This window comes from Macrotis lagotis, chromosome 4 (genome assembly GCF_037893015.1).
Source record: "Macrotis lagotis isolate mMagLag1 chromosome 4, bilby.v1.9.chrom.fasta, whole genome shotgun sequence".
In the NCBI taxonomy this organism is placed as follows: Eukaryota; Metazoa; Chordata; class Mammalia; order Peramelemorphia; family Peramelidae; genus Macrotis; species Macrotis lagotis.
The window spans coordinates 180,929,871-180,951,006 of record NC_133661.1 but is presented as its reverse complement, the minus strand read 5'-3'; the positions used below and the strand labels follow the sequence as shown (position 1 = coordinate 180,951,006).

General features: G+C 44.6%; 3 protein-coding genes across 4 annotated transcripts; 1 reads left to right on the top strand and 2 right to left on the bottom strand.

Moving 5' to 3' along the window:
• Positions 1-104: 104 nt before the first annotated feature.
• Positions 105-3,815, bottom strand: LOC141521826 (cerebellin-3-like). The gene is made up of 3 exons (XM_074234771.1): positions 3,121-3,815; positions 1,123-1,329; positions 105-797 (listed from the first exon to the last, which is right to left on the bottom strand). Exons 1-3 carry the CDS (start codon positions 3,262-3,264, stop codon positions 654-656), a joined length of 495 nt encoding a protein of 164 aa, XP_074090872.1. The 5' UTR covers positions 3,265-3,815; the 3' UTR covers positions 105-653.
• On the top strand, positions 2,675-19,174 carry KHNYN (KH and NYN domain containing). 2 transcript variants are annotated; one of them, XM_074234768.1, is made up of 8 exons: positions 2,677-2,868; positions 3,247-3,463; positions 3,948-5,380; positions 6,551-6,681; positions 6,788-6,884; positions 12,327-12,434; positions 12,705-12,806; positions 13,312-19,174. In XM_074234768.1, the coding sequence occupies exons 2-8, from the start codon at positions 3,263-3,265 to the stop codon at positions 13,691-13,693; spliced, it is 2,454 nt and encodes an 817-aa protein (XP_074090869.1). In that variant the 5' UTR covers positions 2,677-2,868; positions 3,247-3,262; the 3' UTR covers positions 13,694-19,174. The 2 variants fall into 2 exon arrangements, with proteins under 2 accessions (XP_074090870.1, XP_074090869.1); XM_074234769.1 differs by lacking the exon at positions 12,705-12,806 and having other exon boundaries at positions 2,675-2,868.
• On the bottom strand, positions 14,128-19,627 carry SDR39U1 (short chain dehydrogenase/reductase family 39U member 1). The gene is made up of 6 exons (XM_074234770.1): positions 19,405-19,627; positions 19,126-19,232; positions 18,594-18,676; positions 18,252-18,373; positions 17,577-17,720; positions 14,128-17,205 (listed from the first exon to the last, which is right to left on the bottom strand). Exons 1-6 carry the CDS (start codon positions 19,418-19,420, stop codon positions 16,793-16,795), a joined length of 885 nt encoding a protein of 294 aa, XP_074090871.1. The 5' UTR covers positions 19,421-19,627; the 3' UTR covers positions 14,128-16,792.
• Between the last annotated feature and the right edge of the window lie 1,509 nt (positions 19,628-21,136).

Below are 21,136 nucleotides of genomic sequence, written 5' to 3'. Positions count from 1 at the left end.
TAATGAATAAGGTAATGAATGGATTATTCAGTGCTGTACTAATAGCTCAAAAGGTTTTTTTTTTGCTAGGCAATGGGGTTGAGTGGCTTGCCCAAGGCCACACAACTAGGTAATTATTAAGTGTTTGAAGCTGGATTTCAACTCTGGTACTCCTGACTCCAGGGCCAGTGCTCTATCCACTGCGCCACCTAGCCGCCCCTTAGGCACTTCTATCTAACAGTTTCCTCAACTGTAAAAGGAGATAATAAATAATAGCACCTATTTTTTTAGGATTCTTGTAAGCTTAGTTCATGTCTGACATATAAATAGTCACTTAAATACTTGTTTCCTCCTTTTCTTCTAAATCCTAGCCCTTCTGAGAGAGCAAGGATTAACTAGGCTAACTTAGGGTTCTGAATTGCCTTGGGTCAGAAGGGCCCATTTCCCCTGACTTGACCTGTCACCACCATTCAACCTTTACAAGTGGTCTCTTTGACTTTGCCAGGATCTCCAACCATGCAATAGTCAGAGTTTGGCTAGTAGAGGTGATCCTGAGTCCTCTGGAATCCCTTGGTCACTGACTTTTTGTGGGATAGGTGACTAAAAAAAGTCAGAACTAGAAGTCAGAAACACAGCCTAAGTCAGGAATAGGGTTGAGTGTAACTTGTCTGCTTTCACCTATTTTTTTCTGGGCTCACCTGAACTGTCTGGCGGTTGTATACCTTCACCACATGGAACCGGAAACTGTAGACACCCCGGACAGGGGCAATAAAGGAACCTGAGGTCCTGTCAAAGCCATTGCCTTCATTTACCAGAACCTAGGGAGAGGGAGATGGGGGAGGGAAAGAATAATATGGGAAGGGTAAGAAGGAAGGTTTGGTAGTGAGGGAAAGGGTGGAGAGTAAGGGGAAGGAGTAGATGAATGTGATAAAAGGGCAAGGAGAGTTTTGAATAAGGATATTTGGGGGAAGTGGAGAAAGGTGTAGGAAATGGCAAAAGTGGAGGGACTATGGAGCTGGTTTTTCTTAAAAAGAGATGAACCCTGGGAGATGAGAGATTGAGTGGGACTCAGAATAGAAACCAGTTTTCCTCTCCATTCAGGAATCAGCAGGTGAGGTTGGTGGGATGGGGGAGAAATGTTACCTGGTCAAAGTAGATAGCACCACTCGTACCATTGCCTGTTTCTCCAGCTGGTTCGTGATGGTGGCTCCGGACAGCAGCAAAGGCTACCCTCCCTGGAGGAGCTTCACCCAGGGCTGCCCCACCTGGACTTCCTGTGGTTGCCCGACCAGGTTCACATACCACAAGGCACTCTCCTTCCAACATTACAGGTTCTGTCCCTTCCTGTGCCTGCCCCAATCCAAAGGCCAGGAGTATAAGTGTCAGGAAAGACATTACAGGATATTTCCCAGGGGTTTTTCCTCAGTGACCAGAACCCTTTTATCCCCAGTGCCTGAGATATGAAGCCCACTATATCTCTCTTTGATTTCTTTAGACTTCTTTCTCCCTCTTTCAGTTTCCCTCTCAAGTCTCCTTCTCTCCTTCCTGCCCTCTTCTGCCTCTTTGGTCTCTCTTGGTCTTATACTAACTACCCCTCTAGTCTCTTCACCCCAGTCTTCTTGTCAACTAGTCTTACTATTGTTTGTTCCATCTCTACCTGGGACCCAGGATTTGTATGTTTGCGAGTTCTACCACTCACTGCTTCTTCTGCTGTGGATCCCTCCCCTTTGGCAGAGTGCTCTAGGCAGCCAATGGGCCCCAGGAAGGAATGGATGGACAAGGAGGAGGGATAGGAGGGACCATAGCCAGGACCCCAGGGAGAATCTGTCAGAGCCAATGAGGCAGGAGCCAGAGCTGATGAGAATATGTATGGAAGTCCTTTTCCCTCTGTCCCCAATTCCTTACAAACATGCTTTTCTCTTTATCTTTTACAAAGTGCTATGAAAACATAACTATATAGATATTTTTAGCAGTATTTTTATTATCTTGCTCCCTTTAATAAGCCTTATTTCTTCCTCTTCCTTTCTCAGTTCTTCCCCAGGTCTCCCTAGTATCTTTTTCTTGTACTGAGAAAATGTTATAAAGCTATGGAAAGAGGTAGCCATCTCTTTTCCCATGTGATTCGAGTGCTGGAAAGAAAAGTGAACTAGGAACCACAGAACATGAGTTCTAGTCTGTATTCTATCACTTATAAGCTTTATGACAAAAATTCACAAACTTTTTGTCCTCTGGACCCCTTTAAACTATTAAAATTATTAAGGATCCCTAAAGAGCTTTTGTTTCTGTGGTCTATATCTATGGTTATTTATTGTATTAGAGATGAAAATTAAGGAGTAAACTAGGGGAGATAGACCGAGAGGAGGTTTATGGAAAACAGAGGCAAGAAGAAGAGACAGGAGAATGGCAGGAAGGCAGGAAGAAGTCAGAAGAAGTGAAAGGTGGAAGGAGGGCGAAAGGGGGACGGGAGGAGAGGATGCCCCGTTTAAGCAGGGCCTAAGACTGGATAGAGCAAACCTCTGGAGTTCTTCCTCACTACCGCTTCTCCCCCCCCCCCCCCCCCCCCCGCTCTCCCCAAAATCCTGGTTGTAGACCCAAAGTCTCAGGCTAGGTCAACCCCAGGGTGGAGCTGGATAGACTCCTCCTCTGACCAGGAAGTGAGGAGCTAAGCAGTTGTGTACGTGAGAGAGAGAGAGAGAGAGAGAGTGAGAGAGTGAGAGTGAGAGAGAGAAAGAGAGAGAGGAGTCAGGAACCCTGTGCTCTGGAAGGGTCCAGTTGTACTACAGACCTGCTCCCTCTTCTCCTCTCAAAAGGGTGGGAGCAGAGGGTTCACGGGCTAGAGGATCCTTGAAAATAAGATCCAAGCACTACGCGAGCCCACTGCCAAGACGGGTAAGTGCCTTTCTGTCCTCCCATTCGTTCCTGTGGGTCGGATGGAGATAATAGGGGAGAGCTAGGCGACATCCAGACAGAGAGGATCAGGGTTCATGCGCCCCCTCGGGAGAGCCCCCATGCCCAGCTGGGAGAAGGGGGTCTTTCCCTTCCAGCCCATCCCGGGAGAAGGTGGAGAAGGCTGGGGAAGCGGGGTGGGCTGAAGGCTGGACCTAGGGGGCGGAGTAACGGGTGGGAGCAGAGTGGGATTACCCTTTGGGACTCCAGGTTCTGGGCCATGACGTCGGAGCTGGGCTGGGAGTCGGGTGCCGTCCCGGTGGCCGAGAGCATCGGGCCAGAGGGGCTGCCATGTCCCAGCCTCTCCTCCCACCCTCTCAGGGCCGGCTTCGCAGCCATGCTCCCCTCGGGGGCCTCTCCCGGGACCACGGACCGCTTCACGGTGTTGGCGGATGCGGAGGACGTGGTGCTTAACCAGCGGCCTCAGGTGGAACGCATCTTTCGGGTGCAGCTGAGCGTCCTTGAGAAGACCTGCCCGGGGAGCCCCCACATCTGGCTGCAGCTCGAGGGGCCCCGAGAGAACGTGGGCAGAGCCAAGGTAACCCTTCCTCTCCCTTTTCCCCAGGCCTCCTGGAGTGGCAGGATCGGGGAGGGAGAAGGTCCAGGGAGGGCCCACTCTCCTGGCCCCTTCCTCAAGCTCCTAGGAAGCCTGGGTGGACTCTGCTGCTCTTCCTCGGCCACTTCCTTTGCCTCTGCCCGTCTCTCTGGCAACCAGAAGGGCCCAACCCGGGGGATTTCCCGACTCTAGTCGTCTTTTGATTTTGGTTTCGTTTCTTTCGGTCTGCCAGATTTCAACTTTTCCATTCAGAGGCCGGGAGAGGAGGTTGGGGTGGGGAGTGAAGGCTGAGATTCCTTATCCTTCCCAAACATTGCTACCCTTCCCCCTTCTCTTTCCATTGGTTGGTCTCTCTCTCCCCCCCCCCCCCCCCCGTGTGTGTGTGTGTGTGTGTGTGTGTGTGTGTGTGTGCCCTAGTACTGAAGCACTGTCAACTGGAACTATTCTTCCCTTTCCATTCCTCCAGGAGTACCTGAAAGGCCTTTGCAACCCAGAGGTGTGGGAGGAAGTCAGCTATCCTGCGGCCCTGCACTGTGTCTTCTTTGGAGCCAGAGGTCTCTTCCTGGACTGTCTATGTTGGGGTACCTCTGCTCATGTGGTGCCCCAAGCCCCTGGCTCTCTGTTACTTGGAGGCCTGATTGAAGCCTTTGTCATGGCCCAGAGCAGGATGGAAGATCTGTTAGGGCGATGGAAGCAGCAGTCCACAAGTGCCAGGGAACAAGTGATTCTGTCCTTCGAGGCCCTGGTTGGGAGTTATGGGGATGAACATTCCAGGGCTCTCCTGGGTTTGCCTGTGTCTATCCAGGAGTGGCTATTAAACTTGGCAGAAGAGGCAGGTAGGGGGCAAGGGCTGCTAGAATCTCCCCTGGGGCAAGAGAGGAGCCCACTTCTCTTGGGGAATGGTGGTTGGGAAGACCCTATCACAAAGACTTACATTGAGGGCAGAGAAGTCAGGGAAGGTGGCATTGCCTCATTGGGCACTAGGTCTGTGGAGAAGGAAGAGATTAGGAAACAGTGTCTGACTTCTGATCCTGGAGAGAGAGACTGGGAAAAACTGTGGTCCATGGAAGAGAAGAATTCCAGGATGATAGTAGAACTGATCAGGGAAAAGGATTGGCAAACACAGAATCTCTCTGGGCAAAGAAACTTGGAGAGAACAGGGAGTCCTAGGGAGGGATTTCCTAGGCAGAGGAATTCGGGGAGGGAAGGGATTCCTGAGGAGAGAAATTGTCCATCTAGGGAAAGGAACTGGGGGAAGGATGGGTTTCTTGGGGAGAGAGATTGGAATGGGGAGGGCTTGACTAGGGGGAAGGACTGGGATAGAGAGGGGCACTTTGGGCAGAGGGATTGTGGGGAAAAGAGACACAGTAGGGAGGAGGACCAGGACAAAATATGGTGTCTGGAAGAAAAGGACTTGAAAAGAGTTGAACTACCTGGTGAGATGCCTCAAAGAGAAGGGTCCCAGAGCCAAGATCAGTTCCCAAACCCACACACATTCAAGGCTGATTTCACTCTGGGGGTGAACCAGGCTGCAGCTGATTCCTATGGCCATTCTCCTCAGGCAGTGGTGGGTGATCAGCAGTTGAAATGCCCTCTAACACCCCTCCTTCAGCTCAGGAATGGAGAATCCTCCTCACCAATGGGACTCAACCTTCTACCTGGGTCTCAACCCACATGGGTTGTTTCTCCAAAGCCTGGGGATGGGCAGTCTGTGGGACTAAAGAGGCAGGAGCCTCAAAAGGGAAGCTTAGGTGGCACCACTGGTGGCAACTATGAGGTGACCAAAACCCAGCGCTTTCTGGAGGCCTTGAAGACCCCGTTTTCCTTGAACCTCACTAATGTGCCTGGTACAACAGGTCTCCGACATGTTATCATCGATGGCAGCAATATAGCCATGATGTGAGTATTCCACTAACCTCTAACTTAAAAACACTGCTTAGGAAACTACCTGAGGCATAGGGGCTTAAAGAAAATAATAATAGTAATCATAATAGCTAATATATATAAAGTACTTTAAGGTTTGCATAGAGCTTTGTTCCTACTATCTTACTGATCCTTACAGTAACACCATGAGATACTATTTATTACCCCCACTTTTGAATGGAGGAAACTGAGGCAAACAGATAGGTGACTTATCCAGACTCATCTAGTTAGGAATTATCTGAGATAGGATTCCAACCTTAGATTTCCCTGATTCCAGGTTCTTTGCTGTCTTGTGTTCCAACAAAACTATATAATGAATAAGGTAATGAATGGATTATTCAGTGCTGTACTAATAGCTCAAAAGGTTAAAGCAGATTTTAAGATTTTCAGTGTGAGTATTTACCCCTCAAAAATTGGCAAATACCACTAATACTTCTGTTTATTGCCTAGACTTCAGAAAATGCTAATAATGCAAATGTGTCATAGATATATATACCTTTTCCCCTAGAGCGCCAGTTAAATTTTGTCAGCACCCCTCTGATAATTGTCATTATTTTATAGCTGAAGAAATGGAAATAGGCTCAGATGTGATGCTACTTGTCTCCAGTCATGTGGTTGCTGGTTGGGGAAGGAACTAGGATCTGAATCCAGGTCTTTGTTCTAGTCTCAGCAGAGTGACTAATTTCCTGTGTGATCTTGGGAAAATCATCCTCTCTATGTCTTAGTTTACCAGAATAAACAAGAATTTTATCAGATCATCTCTAAAGATAATACCTCATTTAAGACATAGAGGGTGGCATCAGATCTTGAACATGGATCAGTAGAGCATTCTAATTTTTGGCTTTAAGAGAACCTGCTTCCAAATGCCTACTCTGCCATTTTCTTCCTATGGAGACTTTGAGCAAGACCAATATCCACTACTTCAATTTCCTCATCTATAAAGTGGGTTAGACTGGATTCTATGTTTCTGGCTCTCTGACCAGTGATCTCTTTTTCTATCACATTGGTTGTCATTTTATCCAGAACAGTGGTGGGACAGCAGACAGGTTGGTCTGCCCTCTTTGAGCCTTCTGGAGGATGCTTTAGTCATAGGAGTAGGGATGGAAAATCTTGTCCTTAATTTGAACAACTTGCTTGCTTTCTCAGCCATGGCCTCCAGCATTTCTTCTCCTGCCGGGGCATAGCCTTAGCTGTGCAGTATTTCTGGGATCGGGGACACCGAGAGATCACAGTCTTTGTGCCTCAGTGGCGCCTTAGGAAGGATGCCAAGGTGAAAGGTGAGCAGAGTTTCACCCCAAGACTATTTACCCACTACCTTCCCTACCCAGGGACTAACAGACCATTCAATCCCTTCCCACCCTCATCCTGATCCCTCCCCCACAGAACGTCATTTCCTGACTAAACTACAGTCCCTCAGCCTGCTCTCTGTCACTCCCTCTCGAATTGTGGAAGGGAAGAGGATTACCTCCTATGATGACAGGTACTCCCCCAACCCAGCCCTAATCTTGTAACAGGGAATGAAGGGAGGGACAAAAGGGCCCATGCAGGAGGGGAAGTTAGAAGAATCTATTTTTAGTCTAATTTGGGTAAAGTTGGTATCAGTGCCCCTTCTTGCCAAGTCAGTTAAGACAATCAACAAGCAATTTGTTAAGTGCTATGCACCAGGGAAAGGCTTAAGTGTGGGAGGATACAAAGGAAGACAAAAACATGGAGCTTATATTAATTGTTCTAGTTCCCAGTTCTCCCTCCACTGTGTGTATGTATGTATGTCTGCCTATGTGTCTTTGTGTCTGTGACTTGCCTCTGTCCTGTCTCTCGAAATTCAGCAAAAATGCTAGAAAGTATATTTTTTCCCTGTGACCATGGAAGTTAGGGGAGGACCATCACTTTCTCTTGGGTTGGGTACCTCTTTTCTTTGGAGAAATGGTGCTTTACAAACTTGAGACAGAGCTAAAAATAGGTCTACCACCAAATCTCAAGGGTTCAGTTCCTTCATTTGGATAATTAGGGGCTTGGATTAGATGACCTCTAAGGTCCTCCTAATTCTAATAAGTGATGAATCTAGCTACTGTCTGGGATAGAGGGGCTGACTTTTGTTCCTTAAGGTCCCTTGAGCACAATCATATCTGATTCTATCTCGGATCTCTGATGATTCCTTCCTAGGCTAGAAACCTGTTCTGTGTTCACTAATTCAAATTACAATTGGAGAGCACTAAATTTCACAGTAAAAAGGAAGCTCCATGGCAGCTAAGGTGACTGTGTATATAGAGTGCCAAAACTGGAGTCTGGAAGACTCCTCTTTGTGAATTCAAAACTAATCTCAGATACTAACTAGCTATGTGACCTTGGGCAAGCCACTTAACCCTGCTTGTCTCAATTCCTCATCTTCCACGTGAGCTGGAGAAGGAAATGGACAACCTCTCCAATATCTACCATATAGACCCACTTCCACTTGTACTTGAACAAAAATCTCACTACCAGCCTCCCAACAAATAAGTCTTTCAGTCAAAATTTAGAGAAGTCAAAGAATGCCTTTTGAGGGAGAGCCTACTACCTCCCAAAACTTAAATTTCAAATGGCTTTAATCGGTGGAAAATTTCTGAGTGTTCAATTTTATCTTTCTTTGCAAGACACATGCAGCTTAATGTCCCAAGCCCTTCTATCCTTATCTCTTGAAGTCTGTCCCAGTTCATGTTTGTTGCCACCATGACTGCTCTCTATCATATCCTCTGTTCTCCCCTTATCCTTTTGCCTTCAATCTTTCCCAACATCAGGTCTTTTATGAGTCCTGTCTTCTCATTATGTGATCAAAGTATTTAAGCTTCAGTTTAGTTTTTGACCTTCCATTGAATAGCCTGAATTAATTTCTTTAGGTATTCACTGATTTGATCTCTTTACTGTTCCAAAGATCTCTCAAAAGTCTTCTTCACCCCAATTCCAGAGCAGCAATTCAGAAGCATTAGCTTTCCTTTTAAATCAGTTTTTACAACATAATAACATAACAAAAATCTCCTGGAAAAACCAAAGCTTTGACCATACTGACCTTTGTCTGCAAGGTGATGGCTCTGCTTTTTAGTATGTTGTCCAGATTTGCCATAGAAATCTTTATTTACATTCAATCTAGTTCTCATTAAGAAATGACCCTCTGCCTCTTACATCCTTTGTTTCTCTGTCCTTTGGCTTCAAAGCAGAATTATTTTGAGTTCCAATGGGAGTGGGGTGAAAGATTTCACAGACCTAAAGATTCGAGTACATATAAGTTTATTATGCCTTTGCAAAGCTATTGCAAACGAACTGGTCCTTCAACAGAATAATCAAGGTGGGGGGGATATACTATGACTTATATAGGGGAAAAGGGTATAGTATACATGCTGAGAGAGACAGGGTTCTTTGCAGACAAGGATGATTATCTCACTATTGAGTAACATTGTTATAAATTTTTTTGGGGTACCTTAGTTTCACTTCCAGGAGAACCTGGTGATCCTGGTCCCTGTCTGGGGCAAGATAGCTTTTACATGATGTAGGGGAATATAGGATGGATATAGGGTACATGATGTATGGGAAAGTTTCTGACCAGATTCAGAATATGTGAGATACACAGATACAAAATATCAAGTTTTCCCAGAAATGGCATAAAACTTCACTGTTCCTTTAGGTCACACAAGATGGGCTTTCTGTGGGCACAAAGTTAGCTTGTAAAGGTACAAGTTAATTATTTGTTTACTGTTGGCCTAGATTTCATCATCAGAAATGGTTTCATCACATCCTTCCTAAGTCTTCTCTGGGATAAATTTTTCCAAGTTTCTGCAACCAATGCTGTAGTCTTAAAATCCCTTGCAAGCCTAATCCATCACTTTTTTTTTAAGGTTTTTGCTAGGCAATTGGGGTTAAGTGGCTTGCCCAAGGCCACACAGCTAGGTAATTATTAAGTGTGAGAAAGGATTTGAACCCAGGTACTCCTGACTCCAAGGCGGGTGCTTTATCTACTGCACCACCTAGCCGCTCCTTTAATCCATCACTCTTACAGTGCTTGGAGACTAGATTTTTTTTTATATATTTTAAAATACTTAATTATTTTCAAAAAGCTGGGGACAGTGTACTTTTCTGTCCAGAGCAGTTTTCATTTATAATTTCTTGAAATGTAAATCTAGAAAAATTAGACTTTAAAAAAAGCCCATTAGGTTTCAAATGAAACTACTTAACTAAGTCTTTGAATTCTAATCATTCTGGCTTTCATTGAATGGCCAATAATAACTTCCAGCTCTTGCATCTTAGGCTCCTCTTTATTTAGATTTAGATTTAAAATGTGAATAGCAATTGTTTTCTCTTCTGGCCTTTAACTCTGAGAATGTTCCCTTCCCAGATTGTTGTTTAGATGAATTTTTGTAATTTTGTCTACTTTTCTTGACCCCTTTGGGGTTTTCTTGGCCCAGGTACTGAAGTGAACTTGCCATTTTCTTCTCCAACCCATTTTAGAAATGAGAAAACTGAGGCAGATGGGGTTAAGTGACTTACTCAGGGTCACACTGTGTAGGGAGCTCCCTCTATCTAATGTGCTTTTTGTGGTCTGGCCACTGAGAGATTATATAACTTTCTCAGGGTCCTAGAGCCAATGTATGTCAGAAGATCTTGGACTCAGCTTTTCCCGAATATGAAGCCAGCTTTCCACCTACTATGCCATGCAACCTCTATGTAAATATTTGCAAAAAAAAAAAAAAATGAGGCGATTTTGAAGCAGAAACACTAGCTGGGGAGGTCAGAGGGGGAAAAAATCTTTTGTAAGAGGTGGAAGAAGAATTAAACACTGAATTCTAAGTCATGGAGTTGCGGAGGGAATGCATGCCAGTCATGGGGACAACCTAAATAAATACCTGAAGAGAAGAAATTGTGGAGTGTGAGGAAGACCAATTTGGCTACATGAAGGGGAATAGCTTATAATAATCCTGAAAAAGTAGATGATAGAAGGCCACTGAGGATGGATTGGAGAAAGAAAAATTTTGAGGTAGGGAGACCAACTTGGAGGGTATCTTAACAGTTATGGGGAGAGGTGATATTTGTATTAGAGTGGTGTCAATGTGAATGGAGAAAAGGGGATGATGCTAGATATGGTTGAGGTAGATATTGATTCATTAGGTACCGACCTTCTCCTCAAGGAATTTGTAAAACAAACAAATTAAAAAAAAAACAAGCTATCAGGCAAAACCAGAAATATTTAGTTATTATACCAGGCAGGTGTAAGAAAAGTACAAACATAATGCTATAGGAATTTTTTTTAAAGGCCACACATAATAAGCTGCAGTGGGCTGAACCAATCCAAGTGGCTGCAGTGTGTCTGCAACTCCTCAAAGCTGGGTTGGAAGCTCTCCTGGATGGCTCTCAGTTGTCTTGTAGATCTCAAACCTGGATGGTCTTCCCCATTCCCTTCCCTTCCTTGTGGCCACATACCATATTGATAATACAAGTAGCCCAAGATACTTGTTCAAAAACTTTGTCAAAACAGTCCTTAGCGTAGAATTGAAGACCTTTCATATTCTGAATGTAACTTTCATTTTCAGTCTTAATTTCTACTGTTCTCTTTCACAAACCCCTTAGCTCTGGCTAAACGGGTTTTCACATTGCCTCTGGCATATGTCATGGACATTCCTGCCTTCAAACTTTGCCATTTCCCTTTTGGATCTCCATATTCTACTTATCCCTTCAAAGCCCAGTTCCAATTTAAGTTCAATCCCATTAAACATAAAATTTTTCCTGAACATCATAACATATAATTATACCTCCTTTCTCTGAGCTAATAGTAATAACACTCGTGGTTGATACTTCTGTATTGCTTGAAGGTCTGTAAAAGAATTATAAGCATCTCATCTGGTCCTTGATACTACTCTGTGAGCCAAGTATTATCAATGTGAGGAGCACTGAATTTGAGAGTCTAGAGAACCTAGGTTTGAACCCCACCTCTGAAGCTTAGTACCATTGTGTCCTTGGGCAAGTTACTTAACCTTCTGGACTTAGGTTTCTTCTTTTGTAAAATGAGGGCAGTGAATAAATGACCCTTAAGGTTCCTTCTGGCTCCAAATCTCTGATCCTTTGCTTTCCATTTTATGGTTGAAGAAACTGAAGCTTAGAAAAGTTATATTTGAGTACTTCAAGATCACCTGAATGTTTTTCTTAGTGCCCTTTCCACTATTTCCACATTATTTCTCAATAGTTCTTGGTATCCCTGGTTTATAAAAGAGTACATTGGTATCATAGAAGTCTTGTAACTTACTTGGTGTCACAAAGCTAGTAAATGATAGTTATTTGAATCTAGGTCTTTTGATTGCTTTCCCCCCCACTATTCCATTCTGCCTCATGTATGAGTTTGATGTGGCTCCTAGGTGTAAAAGAAACCTCATAAGGACAGGGGCAAGATGATGGTGTCTTTTACACAGTAGGGAACAAGAGAGTCAACAAATAGCTGCTGTATGAATGAAGGAAAAGAAACAAGAGTTGGGTGAAGAAAAGAGGGTGAGAAGAAAATGGCAGAAAGCATAGGGAATGGAAGGCAGCCCTGGATCTCATGAACTAAGGCCCAGGAGTTATTATTTGTCATCTTAGGTCTCTCATGAGTTTGAATTTGGAGAACCCAAGAGAACTCTCAAAGTTCTATGAGGATATTCTTTTGGGTCTGTCTTCTCTTTGGTGTTTCCTGGGTTCCTAGATTCCTAGGTTCCTATTTCACAAGTTTTAGATAGTTGATGGTGGATAGGCTAATGTGAGGTGAAGGGGGAAAATGAGAGGAAGCCCATCTCATTCCAGAAATATTGATTAGTGGGAGTAGGTCATGTCTATGGGACTCCCCAGGATTTGAACTGTAGGGAAGGGAAGGGGATTTTTAAAGTTCCAGGAATGAACAAATCCATTACTCTTTACCTCATATGGGCAGGTTCATGGTAAAGCTGGCAGAAGAAACTGATGGAATCATCGTTAGCAATGACCAGTTCCGAGACTTGTCAGATGAATCTGTGAATTGGGCAAAAATCATCAGAGAGCGGTGAGGAAGCCTTTCTTAAGACAATGGGGCACAGGATTTCTTACATTCTTCAAAAGCGGTTCCAATTTGTCCATGGGGGATAGGGGCAATAAGAAAGTGGTTGGGGCTATTAGGGCTGGAAATGGTTCCTGATAGTTCTGGTGGGGTGAGTTGTTGAGTCTTAGACTCATCCACAGTGTCTGGTGAAGCATCCCTTGGGGTAGGATGTCAGGCTTGGGGGGGCTGTTCTTGATGGTTTCAGTGATGGTATCTCTTCTATCTCTGGCCTAGTCTGCTGCCTTTCACTTTTGTGGGGAACATCTTCATGGTCCCAGATGACCCATTGGGGCGTGAGGGCCCCACCCTGGATGAGTTCCTCAAGAAACCAAATGGGTAACCGGTCTAACTTTCCCCCTCCCTTGTTCCTTTTCTCTTGCCACTCTGTGGTCCCCTCCTACAGTCTCCACTGCACAAAACTCCAACCCAGCTTACTTGGGTGGCATTGTGACCTCTTTCTGAGTCAGTTGTCTGGGCATTTGGATGAATTGCTAGGGACTTGTATTCAAACCACCTTTCTAGGGAATTCTGAAACAAAAATTTCTGGACCAGACAATATTTCAGGGCCCCCACAAACAATAGGAGTTTTTGATCAGGGTATTTGGGTTTTGCAGGACTTAAAGAAGTTGAGTGAGCCTATTTTGAACTAGACCTTTTTTTTCAAAAGGGAGTTTTTTTTTATCTTTGCAGGCTCTGCTAAGAGGTGGGTTTTTTCTTTTTAGTGTTCAGCTTTGAGAACTTCCATGGTTATGGCCCCACTTTTCCTCCTTCTTCAAGGGCACTTGGGGAATGGTCTCAGCTCTCTTATTGACTCTTTAGTGTCTTGGTCCTCTTTCCCCAGGCTGCAGATTTCAAGAGGTCGCTCAACTTCGAGAGGTCGCCGAGGGCCTCCTCATAGTCGACCTTCCCGACCCAGCTCCAGGGCCCGATCCCAGGTTCGATGTGGAACCAACCCTCGACCACTACCTCGACCCCGATCTCAGCCTCGACCCCACACCAGGGGCCTGTCAGATTTTGAAATTCAGCCAAAGCAGCAGGAGCAAAAGGAGGAAGATGAGGGAATTAGTGGCTTACGAAGGGCAAGAGAAACTGAGCAGCTTCGACACAAGCTGCTGGAGGTGTTTTGGGGACAGGACCATAAAGTGGACTTCATCCTACAACGGAATCCCTCTAATAGGGACCTAAACCAACTCTCAGAGGCCCTGCTCAATCTGAACTTCTGAGCCCTTCAGAGGATGGGGGTTGCTGGTGAGGTACATCCTGAGATCTGGATATTTAGGTCCTATTTCTGGCTAAAGAGTAAGATCTGGGGAACCCTGGACAAAACAGGGGCAGGAAGTGGGGCCTCTTTTTCCCCTTGGCAAGACTGCTTGGTCTAACTTCACAACTAACTTGGTTCCTAGGAACTTTGAAAGGAGTACAAGATTCTGCCAAATCCCCAAATTCTTAGTGTCATGTGACCCACATTACATGTGGACACAGCTGGGAAGTAATGAAAATTACACTGCTCTAGGAATCAGGAGGTTCTAAGCCTTGGGTCTAGTACCCTTGGCAAGGGGGGTACTCAAGTAACTTTAGGTTAATCCTAAAATTTTATATTTCTCCCATGGTAAAATGGAAGTAAAAATACCTGTGGAGGAGAGTCTTGATCTCTACCATTTTTCTGGTATGGTTATCTGCTGATTCTCACAGGGTTCATTTCCAGGAAAACTTTAGTATTCAAGTGGGTGCTTGGCAGATCTTAGTTTGGCTTCTTCGTGTTAGAAGTCCCAGACTGTTCCCCTTTTAGAGAACCACCAATCCAAATATATCCTATTGTTACATTTGGGTTTATATGTGATGGAGTTTACAAAAAATATTTTCAGGGTTCATTTAAAACGGCAGCTTTTGTCCAAGGTATTTGTTTGTTTATTGATCATTACCAACAACTTGACAATGTGGCTATGGTTAAACTTGCAGAAATATTGGGGAGCAGTAATCAGTTGGATGATAGATAATAAAACATCTCTGAAATGATCACAGGTTATTATATTTGATTTAGTAAAATTTTTATGTAGGAACAAATCAGTTTTGCGTGTGTGTGTGTGTGTGTGTGTGTGTGTGTGATGGTGATATATAGGTGTATATGCATAAACAATAGGGTTGGTTACCTGATTATAGAACGTGGTTATCAGATGTCTTTGGGGAATGAATGTCTAGAAAGGATGAATTGGGAGGGTTCATGTTTTATTTCCTTTTCTACCTTGACAATTCTTTCCTGGTTTCAATTTTTTCTTCTCAGGGATTCCTCACAAGTACCTTCTGATGATAGCTAGCATGGGTGCTTTAAGTTTCTCTAACTAGGAACAGGGTTATTGGGTTCTAAGACTCCCATCTTTAGAACCCATTCCCTGTTGAACTTGGGACTTTTTTTGGGGATGGGCACCCCCATTAGTGATAGCATTGTATACCTATTAAAAGGCCCCTGGGGAGAAAGATTTTGGACAGTATTTTAGAAACATGTGATATAGTAGAGTTGTGATTGGTAGCAAGATAAGGACCATAAATAAAATTTCATGCCATACTTATTTATAAGATCATTGAAGCATGTTTCTGGATCAGATAATTCAGTTGATGTTTCCTTAAACTGTAAAATGTCATCTAAATGGGTTTTGTTGAGACTTGCCCTTTGAATGTATCCTTACCTGTTATTTGGAACTTTCTTAGGTAGTCTATCCTAGGTCCTAAGGACTGTGGGAAAACTGGATTGTAATATTGCCCAGGTACTTGGGTCAGCTCTTGGTTTTTCTGTCCCTGTTTGGGAAATCTTGGTCTCCTTGCAAGTTGACATTTTCCATTTAAGATCTAGGTAGAAATTAGATAATTTGGCAGCTTCTGTGCTTTCTTAGCTTTTTTTTTTAGGTTTTTGCAAGGCAATGGCATTGTGACTTGCCCAAGGTTGCACAGCTAGGTAATTATTAAGTATCTGAGGCTGGATTTGAACTCAGTTCCTCCTGACTCCTGGGTCAGTGCTCTATCCATTGTGCCACTGCTGCCCCAAGTTTTGTTCTTTTAATTCTTGAAAAATGGTGTCTTTACCACTACCCTGCTAAAGGCTGGGCTATAACTACCTGTTGCTTTGAATAATCAGTCTATAGAGAAGATCTTTATTTATAAACAATATTTGTAAATATTTTTTTCTAGTCTCATTTTAGTTCAGACATTATGATACATTTAATTTCTAGTTTCCCTTTGTGACTTGTCACTTAAACTAAAATTGTTTTTTCATCTATGGAATGAGGATTTGATTGTCTCTCATAGAAGTATAGTGACAAATGAGCTTTAAAAACTCCATCACAGGTATGGGTTTTTTCTAATTTTCTGAGAGGCTTAGAGCTTTGCCTGGGAAAGTAGTTCCATAGTGACATCATTGTGTCTAGAATGACCAAAAGGTTCCAGGAAAAGAGGTGATTTTTGGTTAGTACTTGGAAAGGAAAATAAAAGAAATTTAAGGGAAAAAAATGTGTGATCTAACTCTTGGAACCCTATGTAGAATGGTGAAATCCTGCAAGGACCATTGTCCTCTAAGATTAACTAAAGAGAACTTGGCCTAGGACAGTACAGCCAAAAGAATGGACCTGTTGGAAGCTCATTCTAAGGCCTTGTGGCCAGTCCAGAGGTGACAATTTAAATTGGTTAAAAGTTTTAACCTGATTAGTGATTTGTGAGTTGTTTAACAAAAGTGAAAGATGAAACAACAGGGTGTATTTATATAAATACACACACACATGCACAAGCATGCACCCATAAATAGTATAACTTTTAGTGGAATAAAGAAACCTGAGTTTCATCCAGACAAAAATGATTTATTTAGGACATATAGCTCGAGATTGGGTCAAAGGCTCTTAGTAGCTAAGGACAATGATCATAAGGTTTCTATACACAGTTAAAGTACAATTTGGAGGGAGTGAAAAACAGGAACAAGATAATAGGGATTGAGATACTCGGTTTCTTATTGATGGAGAAGATCGGGAGATACCAAGATGAGAGGGAGGGGGTGGTTTTGTGAAATTCCTTATGTTGAGCGACAGGAAGGGGAAATCTTGTGAGCTTCAAAATTAGAGAACTTCTAAGAAGTTGAAATTTAACTTATGAAATGGTGGATGGGGCAAAATGAAATCACTAATACTAATTTTATTATTTTAAATATATGTGTTTCTAAACACACACATACACATACTCTGAACGTTTCAGTAAAATAACTTAGGAAACTGGTTACATACACAGGCTCAAGATCTAGACAGGATAGCCCCTATCAGAGAAAAAAGATAGTTAAGTCCCCTTCAAGACACAACCTGTTTCAGGGCAGCCTTCAGTTCTGGAAAGGCATACTGATAGCCACTGGCCAGAGTCCTTCGAGGTATCACCTTTTGGCCCTCCAGAAGCATGACAGCACGTTCCCGCCCAAAGACTGCTTGGACAGCAGTAGTGGGCAGGGGGAGGAAGGCAGGGCGGCCCAGGGCAGCACCCAATGCCTTGGCAAATTCAGCATTGGTGGTAGAGGCTGCTGGGGAAACCCCATTCAGGATCCCATTAACATGATTCTTCTCCATGGCATGGACCAAAATCCCTGACATGTCTTCAATGTGGATCCAGGGAAAGAACTGTTGGCCTGAACCAATAGGCCCACCAAGGCCTAGGCGGAAGGGCAGCAGCATGTGGCCAATGGCACCACCCCCTTGGCCCAGCACAGCACCTGGCACACATCAGAACAATATACAGGGCAGGGCTAACAGCTTACTGGTTAGTCCTATTGTTTCCTTATTCTGCCCCTTAGATTCTTTTTTCTTGGTATGATTCCCATTTTATCTTTCTATTCTGCTGTAGTTTGCCAGAATCAGCAATTGGGAGATTCGGTTTTTATTTCTTACTCTCTGGGGCCTTAAGGTCTATCAACCTTTCCCTCTGCCCAGAAAGACTGGCTTTAGGGCAGTCTCTGGACTTTTCTGGAACAGAGATGTTATAGTTTCCTTTTTAAATGCACATCCCGACAATCCCTAACTTGGCTTTTCCCCACTTACTTCATTCCAACCCTAAGGAGTTTGAAACCCAACCTAGCCCCCTCACCAGATCGAACCACCACCTGGCGTGTGGCATCCCCAGGAAGCTTGGCTGCTGATTCCCACTTAGAGACCAGGTTTGAGAAGAAGTCAAAATCACCACCAGGACTGTCCTCATCATACTCTGCAGTCAGGCTGGGCTGGTAATAGGCTATTAGAGAAAGAATGTCCCTGAGTTGGCTACCTTCCCAAATGACTTCTGCGTTTGGTTTTTGCAATGACTACTACTATATTGGCACCCACAGACTCCCTTTAGCACCTTGGATTTCTTCTGGCACTTTTCTTAAGTGATACTAAAGATGATATAGCTAGTTCATCACCTCCCTTGATGCTGATGATGGAATCCAAGATGGGAGTTTTCCTTCAGCTTTGGAACATCTCAGGTAAATTATATTTTTACTGGACCTATTTTGCATATGTATGGGGATTAGAAGAATGGGGTAGGAAAGGGGTTATGACTTCCTGAAACTAAAAGGAATGTTATCCTTTTCTACTTTCTTGAGATTACAGTCCCACAGTTGACAGCAGGAGGGTGGGAAAAGTCAAACTGTTTCCAGGGGCCAAGTGATTCTCCTGGCATTAACATTAAGACCAGGCTTCTGGTCTCACTTAGGTGGGAGCAGAGCTCAGGCTGCAGTCCTCCCTAATCCCCCTCAAAAAGGAGATAAGGTCCAGGATGTACCTATGCCTGTGACTAAGACCCAGGCCTTGGGAGGGTCTTTAGCCTGGCCAATAGCTGTGGCCAGTATTCTGGTAGTGTCTAGCCGGCTGCTGAGTAGGTCCTTCTGGTAAGCTTCATTCCACCTGTAGACAATGCAAAGAGGTGAATCTTGAGAATCTCAAGTTACCTAATAGTCATTCTCATTCTGACCATTTTTTTTTCTTTCCTAGTCCCTGCTGATGTGTGACACTGAGAGTCCTCAGAAGGAATGACCCCCTAACTCCCATTCTACATCAATCGTGGCTTTTTGAGGACTCCCTTCAGTCCCTTCCCTCCACCACTGAGGATACTTTCCCAAGTGACCTTCGGAAAGGGTTGAGGATGTTCTCCCCAGCCAGGTTGACCACAGCTTCACAAGGGGGCAACCCGGAGTAGGTAAGTTCATTCTGTGAAAAGAAAGCAAAAAGATGGGTTCCAAAAGGGCCAGTTTTCCTCCCCAGTTTTTTTCCACCTCTGGGATATATTTCTTTTTTATTTATTTTGAGTTTTACAACTTTTCCCCAGCCCCCACAGAAGGCAATTAGTCTTTACATTGTTTCCATGGTATACATTGATCCAAATTGAATGTGATGAGAAATCATATCCTTAAGAAACTGAAATATAAGAGATAACAATATCAGACAATGATACCAGTTTTTTTTCCAAAACAGTGCGACATATACTTTGAAGGATGCTTTTTTTACCCTTGTGCCTCCAGTGAGAATACGGAGTTCTATCCTGGCACACTTCCTCAAACGTGGGCTCCTCGTGTACCCGCTTTGAAATCCCAATTTTTATTTCAAAGTTCAGTTTTGACAGTCGGAGGGGAGGCGGATCTGGCAACGCCCTCACCTACCCAAGTGATGCGATTGGCCCCGGGCCGGCGGGAGACCAGGGTCACCTCGTGGCCTCGGGAGAGCAGCAGCTGAGTCAGGGCCCGCCCGATGAAGCCCGATCCTCCGCCTGGACACAAAGCAGCGGGGCCCTCACCGGGGGCACAGGGCCCCTCTGGCCCGCGCCCCCCGCTCCCCGGGGCTGATCAGAGTCCGCGGCGGCCCCCCACCAGGCTGCCAGCAGACAAGCCGGAATCGCGCCGGCGGCTCCCCGCCCCCTCCCTCCGCGGCGCCCCGCTCACCTATAAGCACCTTCATGGCGGCGGCGGGCGCTCTCTGCGGCTGCGCAGCCGGAAGGCCCCGCCCCTTCCGGGCCCGCCCCTTCCGCCCCCGCCGAGCCCCGAGGGGCCTGCTGGGACAAAGGAGAGGAGTTCCACAGAGTCCGGCTCCGCCCAGCCGAGAGTCTTTAAAGGGACCGGGACGGTATGAACCTGGCAAAGGAGGGAAGGGGGTCCTGGGCCGGAAAGCCTGGTAAACACGCGAAGCCTCCCCATTTAGGATGCCATTCCCGAAGCTGTACTGTTGCTAGGGTGGACCGGGCGCAGATGCTGCCATCTGTGACTGCTCTGTGCCTCAGTTTCCATCTCTGTAAAATGAGGGGGTTGGACTTGGGGGCATCCAAAGCCTTTCTCAGCATTAAAGTCTAACATTCCCCTTGACAGTTGTAAAGAGAAGGCCTCGGGGCCTATGGTGAGCTAGGAAATGAGGGAGGACCAAGGTGGACTGATGGGCTTCATCTCCCCTGGCTCTGGGTTCCAATCCTGAACCCTCAGAGAGGCCAAGAGGCGTGCTGGGTGGCCCGAGATCCCCCCCAACTCTGAAATCTTTGATTCCTTTCCCCTATAGAGATGGAAAAATTGGGTTTAAAGACTTGTTTCATCTCCTTACTCATAAAATGAGAGAGTCAGACAGTGTCTTGTGGAGCCTTCCATTCTGCTCTCAGCCCCTAGGGAAACAGCCAAGAGTCTGAAATGTGGGATCTCGAGGCTGGGACGATAGATTCTCTTCCTTTAGAATTTAGGAGTCCTGGACTCAAAAAAGTCAAAATGATACATTCCCTTTGGACATGCCGAGTTCAAGACCTCTACCGGACAGGCAGTTTGAGATGTCTCAAATGCAGTTGGAGATTCAAGGTTGGAGGTCAGCAGGCAGTGCGGCAGGATAGTTTTGAAAATCATAGTAATTAATTCCTTGGGAAATGAAATCACCAAGTGAAGTCTGACAGGCTAAAGAAACAACAGTACAAAACTACATGACTTTTGTTACTTCTTAAACTTGAGATAAACCAATGTCCACATTCTCCTTCACAGCCTGTGAAGCCAAGTGGCTATGTTCATCAAATTTGCAAAAGGAAGGAACCCCTTTCTAAAAGTTACCTACCTAGTCTGGAAACATCAGACCATCTTCCTCTAGAAAGGACATTTTGTGTGGTTTACTCAGAATATAATTCTCCCTAGGCTCTTCTCCTACCCATACTATGTGATGTTTTGGGCTTTTCTGGGAGTTCAATATGTTCTAAGTTTTCTTTTCAGTGACCTTTTGATCTTCCCTGCCTTGTCCTTTAAGCATGATGTTTCCCTAGTATTTTTTTTTTTTTTTTTAGGTTTTTGCAAGGCAAACAGGGTTAAGTGGCTTACCCAACAAGGCCACACAGCTAGGTATTCCCTAGTATTCTGAAACATTCTCTTTATTCATACTATTTCCTCGGTGATCTTTTCTGCTCTAGTCCCTTAATTTTTATCACCTCTATGCAGAAAACCCTCAAATCTATGTCAACTTCCATTTTTCCTCCAGCATTCTGGAGATCTTTATTGGGATATTCTCACCTAGAAAAATCAACAGTTGTAAAACAGAAAATATTCTACCAGGACCTCCCCTCATTTTCTCTTTTCCTTAATGACACATGCCACCCAGGTGCATTACCTTTTAGTCATCTCTGATACATTCTTACCTGTTCTAAATTTAATCAGTTAA

Bases quoted from the DNA above. Each gene is read 5' to 3' on its own strand.
- KHNYN (XM_074234768.1), top strand. From the start codon at position 3,263: ATGCTCCCCTCGGGGGCCTCTCCCGGGACCACGGACCGCTTCACGGTG. The intron at 5,381-6,550 runs GTGAGTATTCCA...TTGCTTTCTCAG, and splicing joins GGCAGCAATATAGCCATGAT to CCATGGCCTCCAGCATTTCT. The intron at 6,682-6,787 runs GTGAGCAGAGTT...CCTCCCCCACAG, and splicing joins GAAGGATGCCAAGGTGAAAG to AACGTCATTTCCTGACTAAA.
- LOC141521826 (XM_074234771.1), bottom strand. From the start codon at position 3,264: ATGGCTGCGAAGCCGGCCCTGAGAGGGTGGGAGGAGAGGCTGGGACAT. The intron at 1,330-3,120 runs GTAATCCCACTC...GGATTGGGGCAG, and splicing joins AGAACCTGGAGTCCCAAAGG to GCACAGGAAGGGACAGAACC. The intron at 798-1,122 runs GTAACATTTCTC...CCCTCTCCCTAG, and splicing joins GTGCTATCTACTTTGACCAG to GTTCTGGTAAATGAAGGCAA.
- SDR39U1 (XM_074234770.1), bottom strand. The intron at 18,374-18,593 runs GTCACTTGGGAA...CATTGTCTACAG, and splicing joins ATCCTCAACCCTTTCCGAAG to GTGGAATGAAGCTTACCAGA. The intron at 17,721-18,251 runs GTACATCCTGGA...TTTCTCTAATAG, and splicing joins GGTCTTAGTCACAGGCATAG to CCTATTACCAGCCCAGCCTG.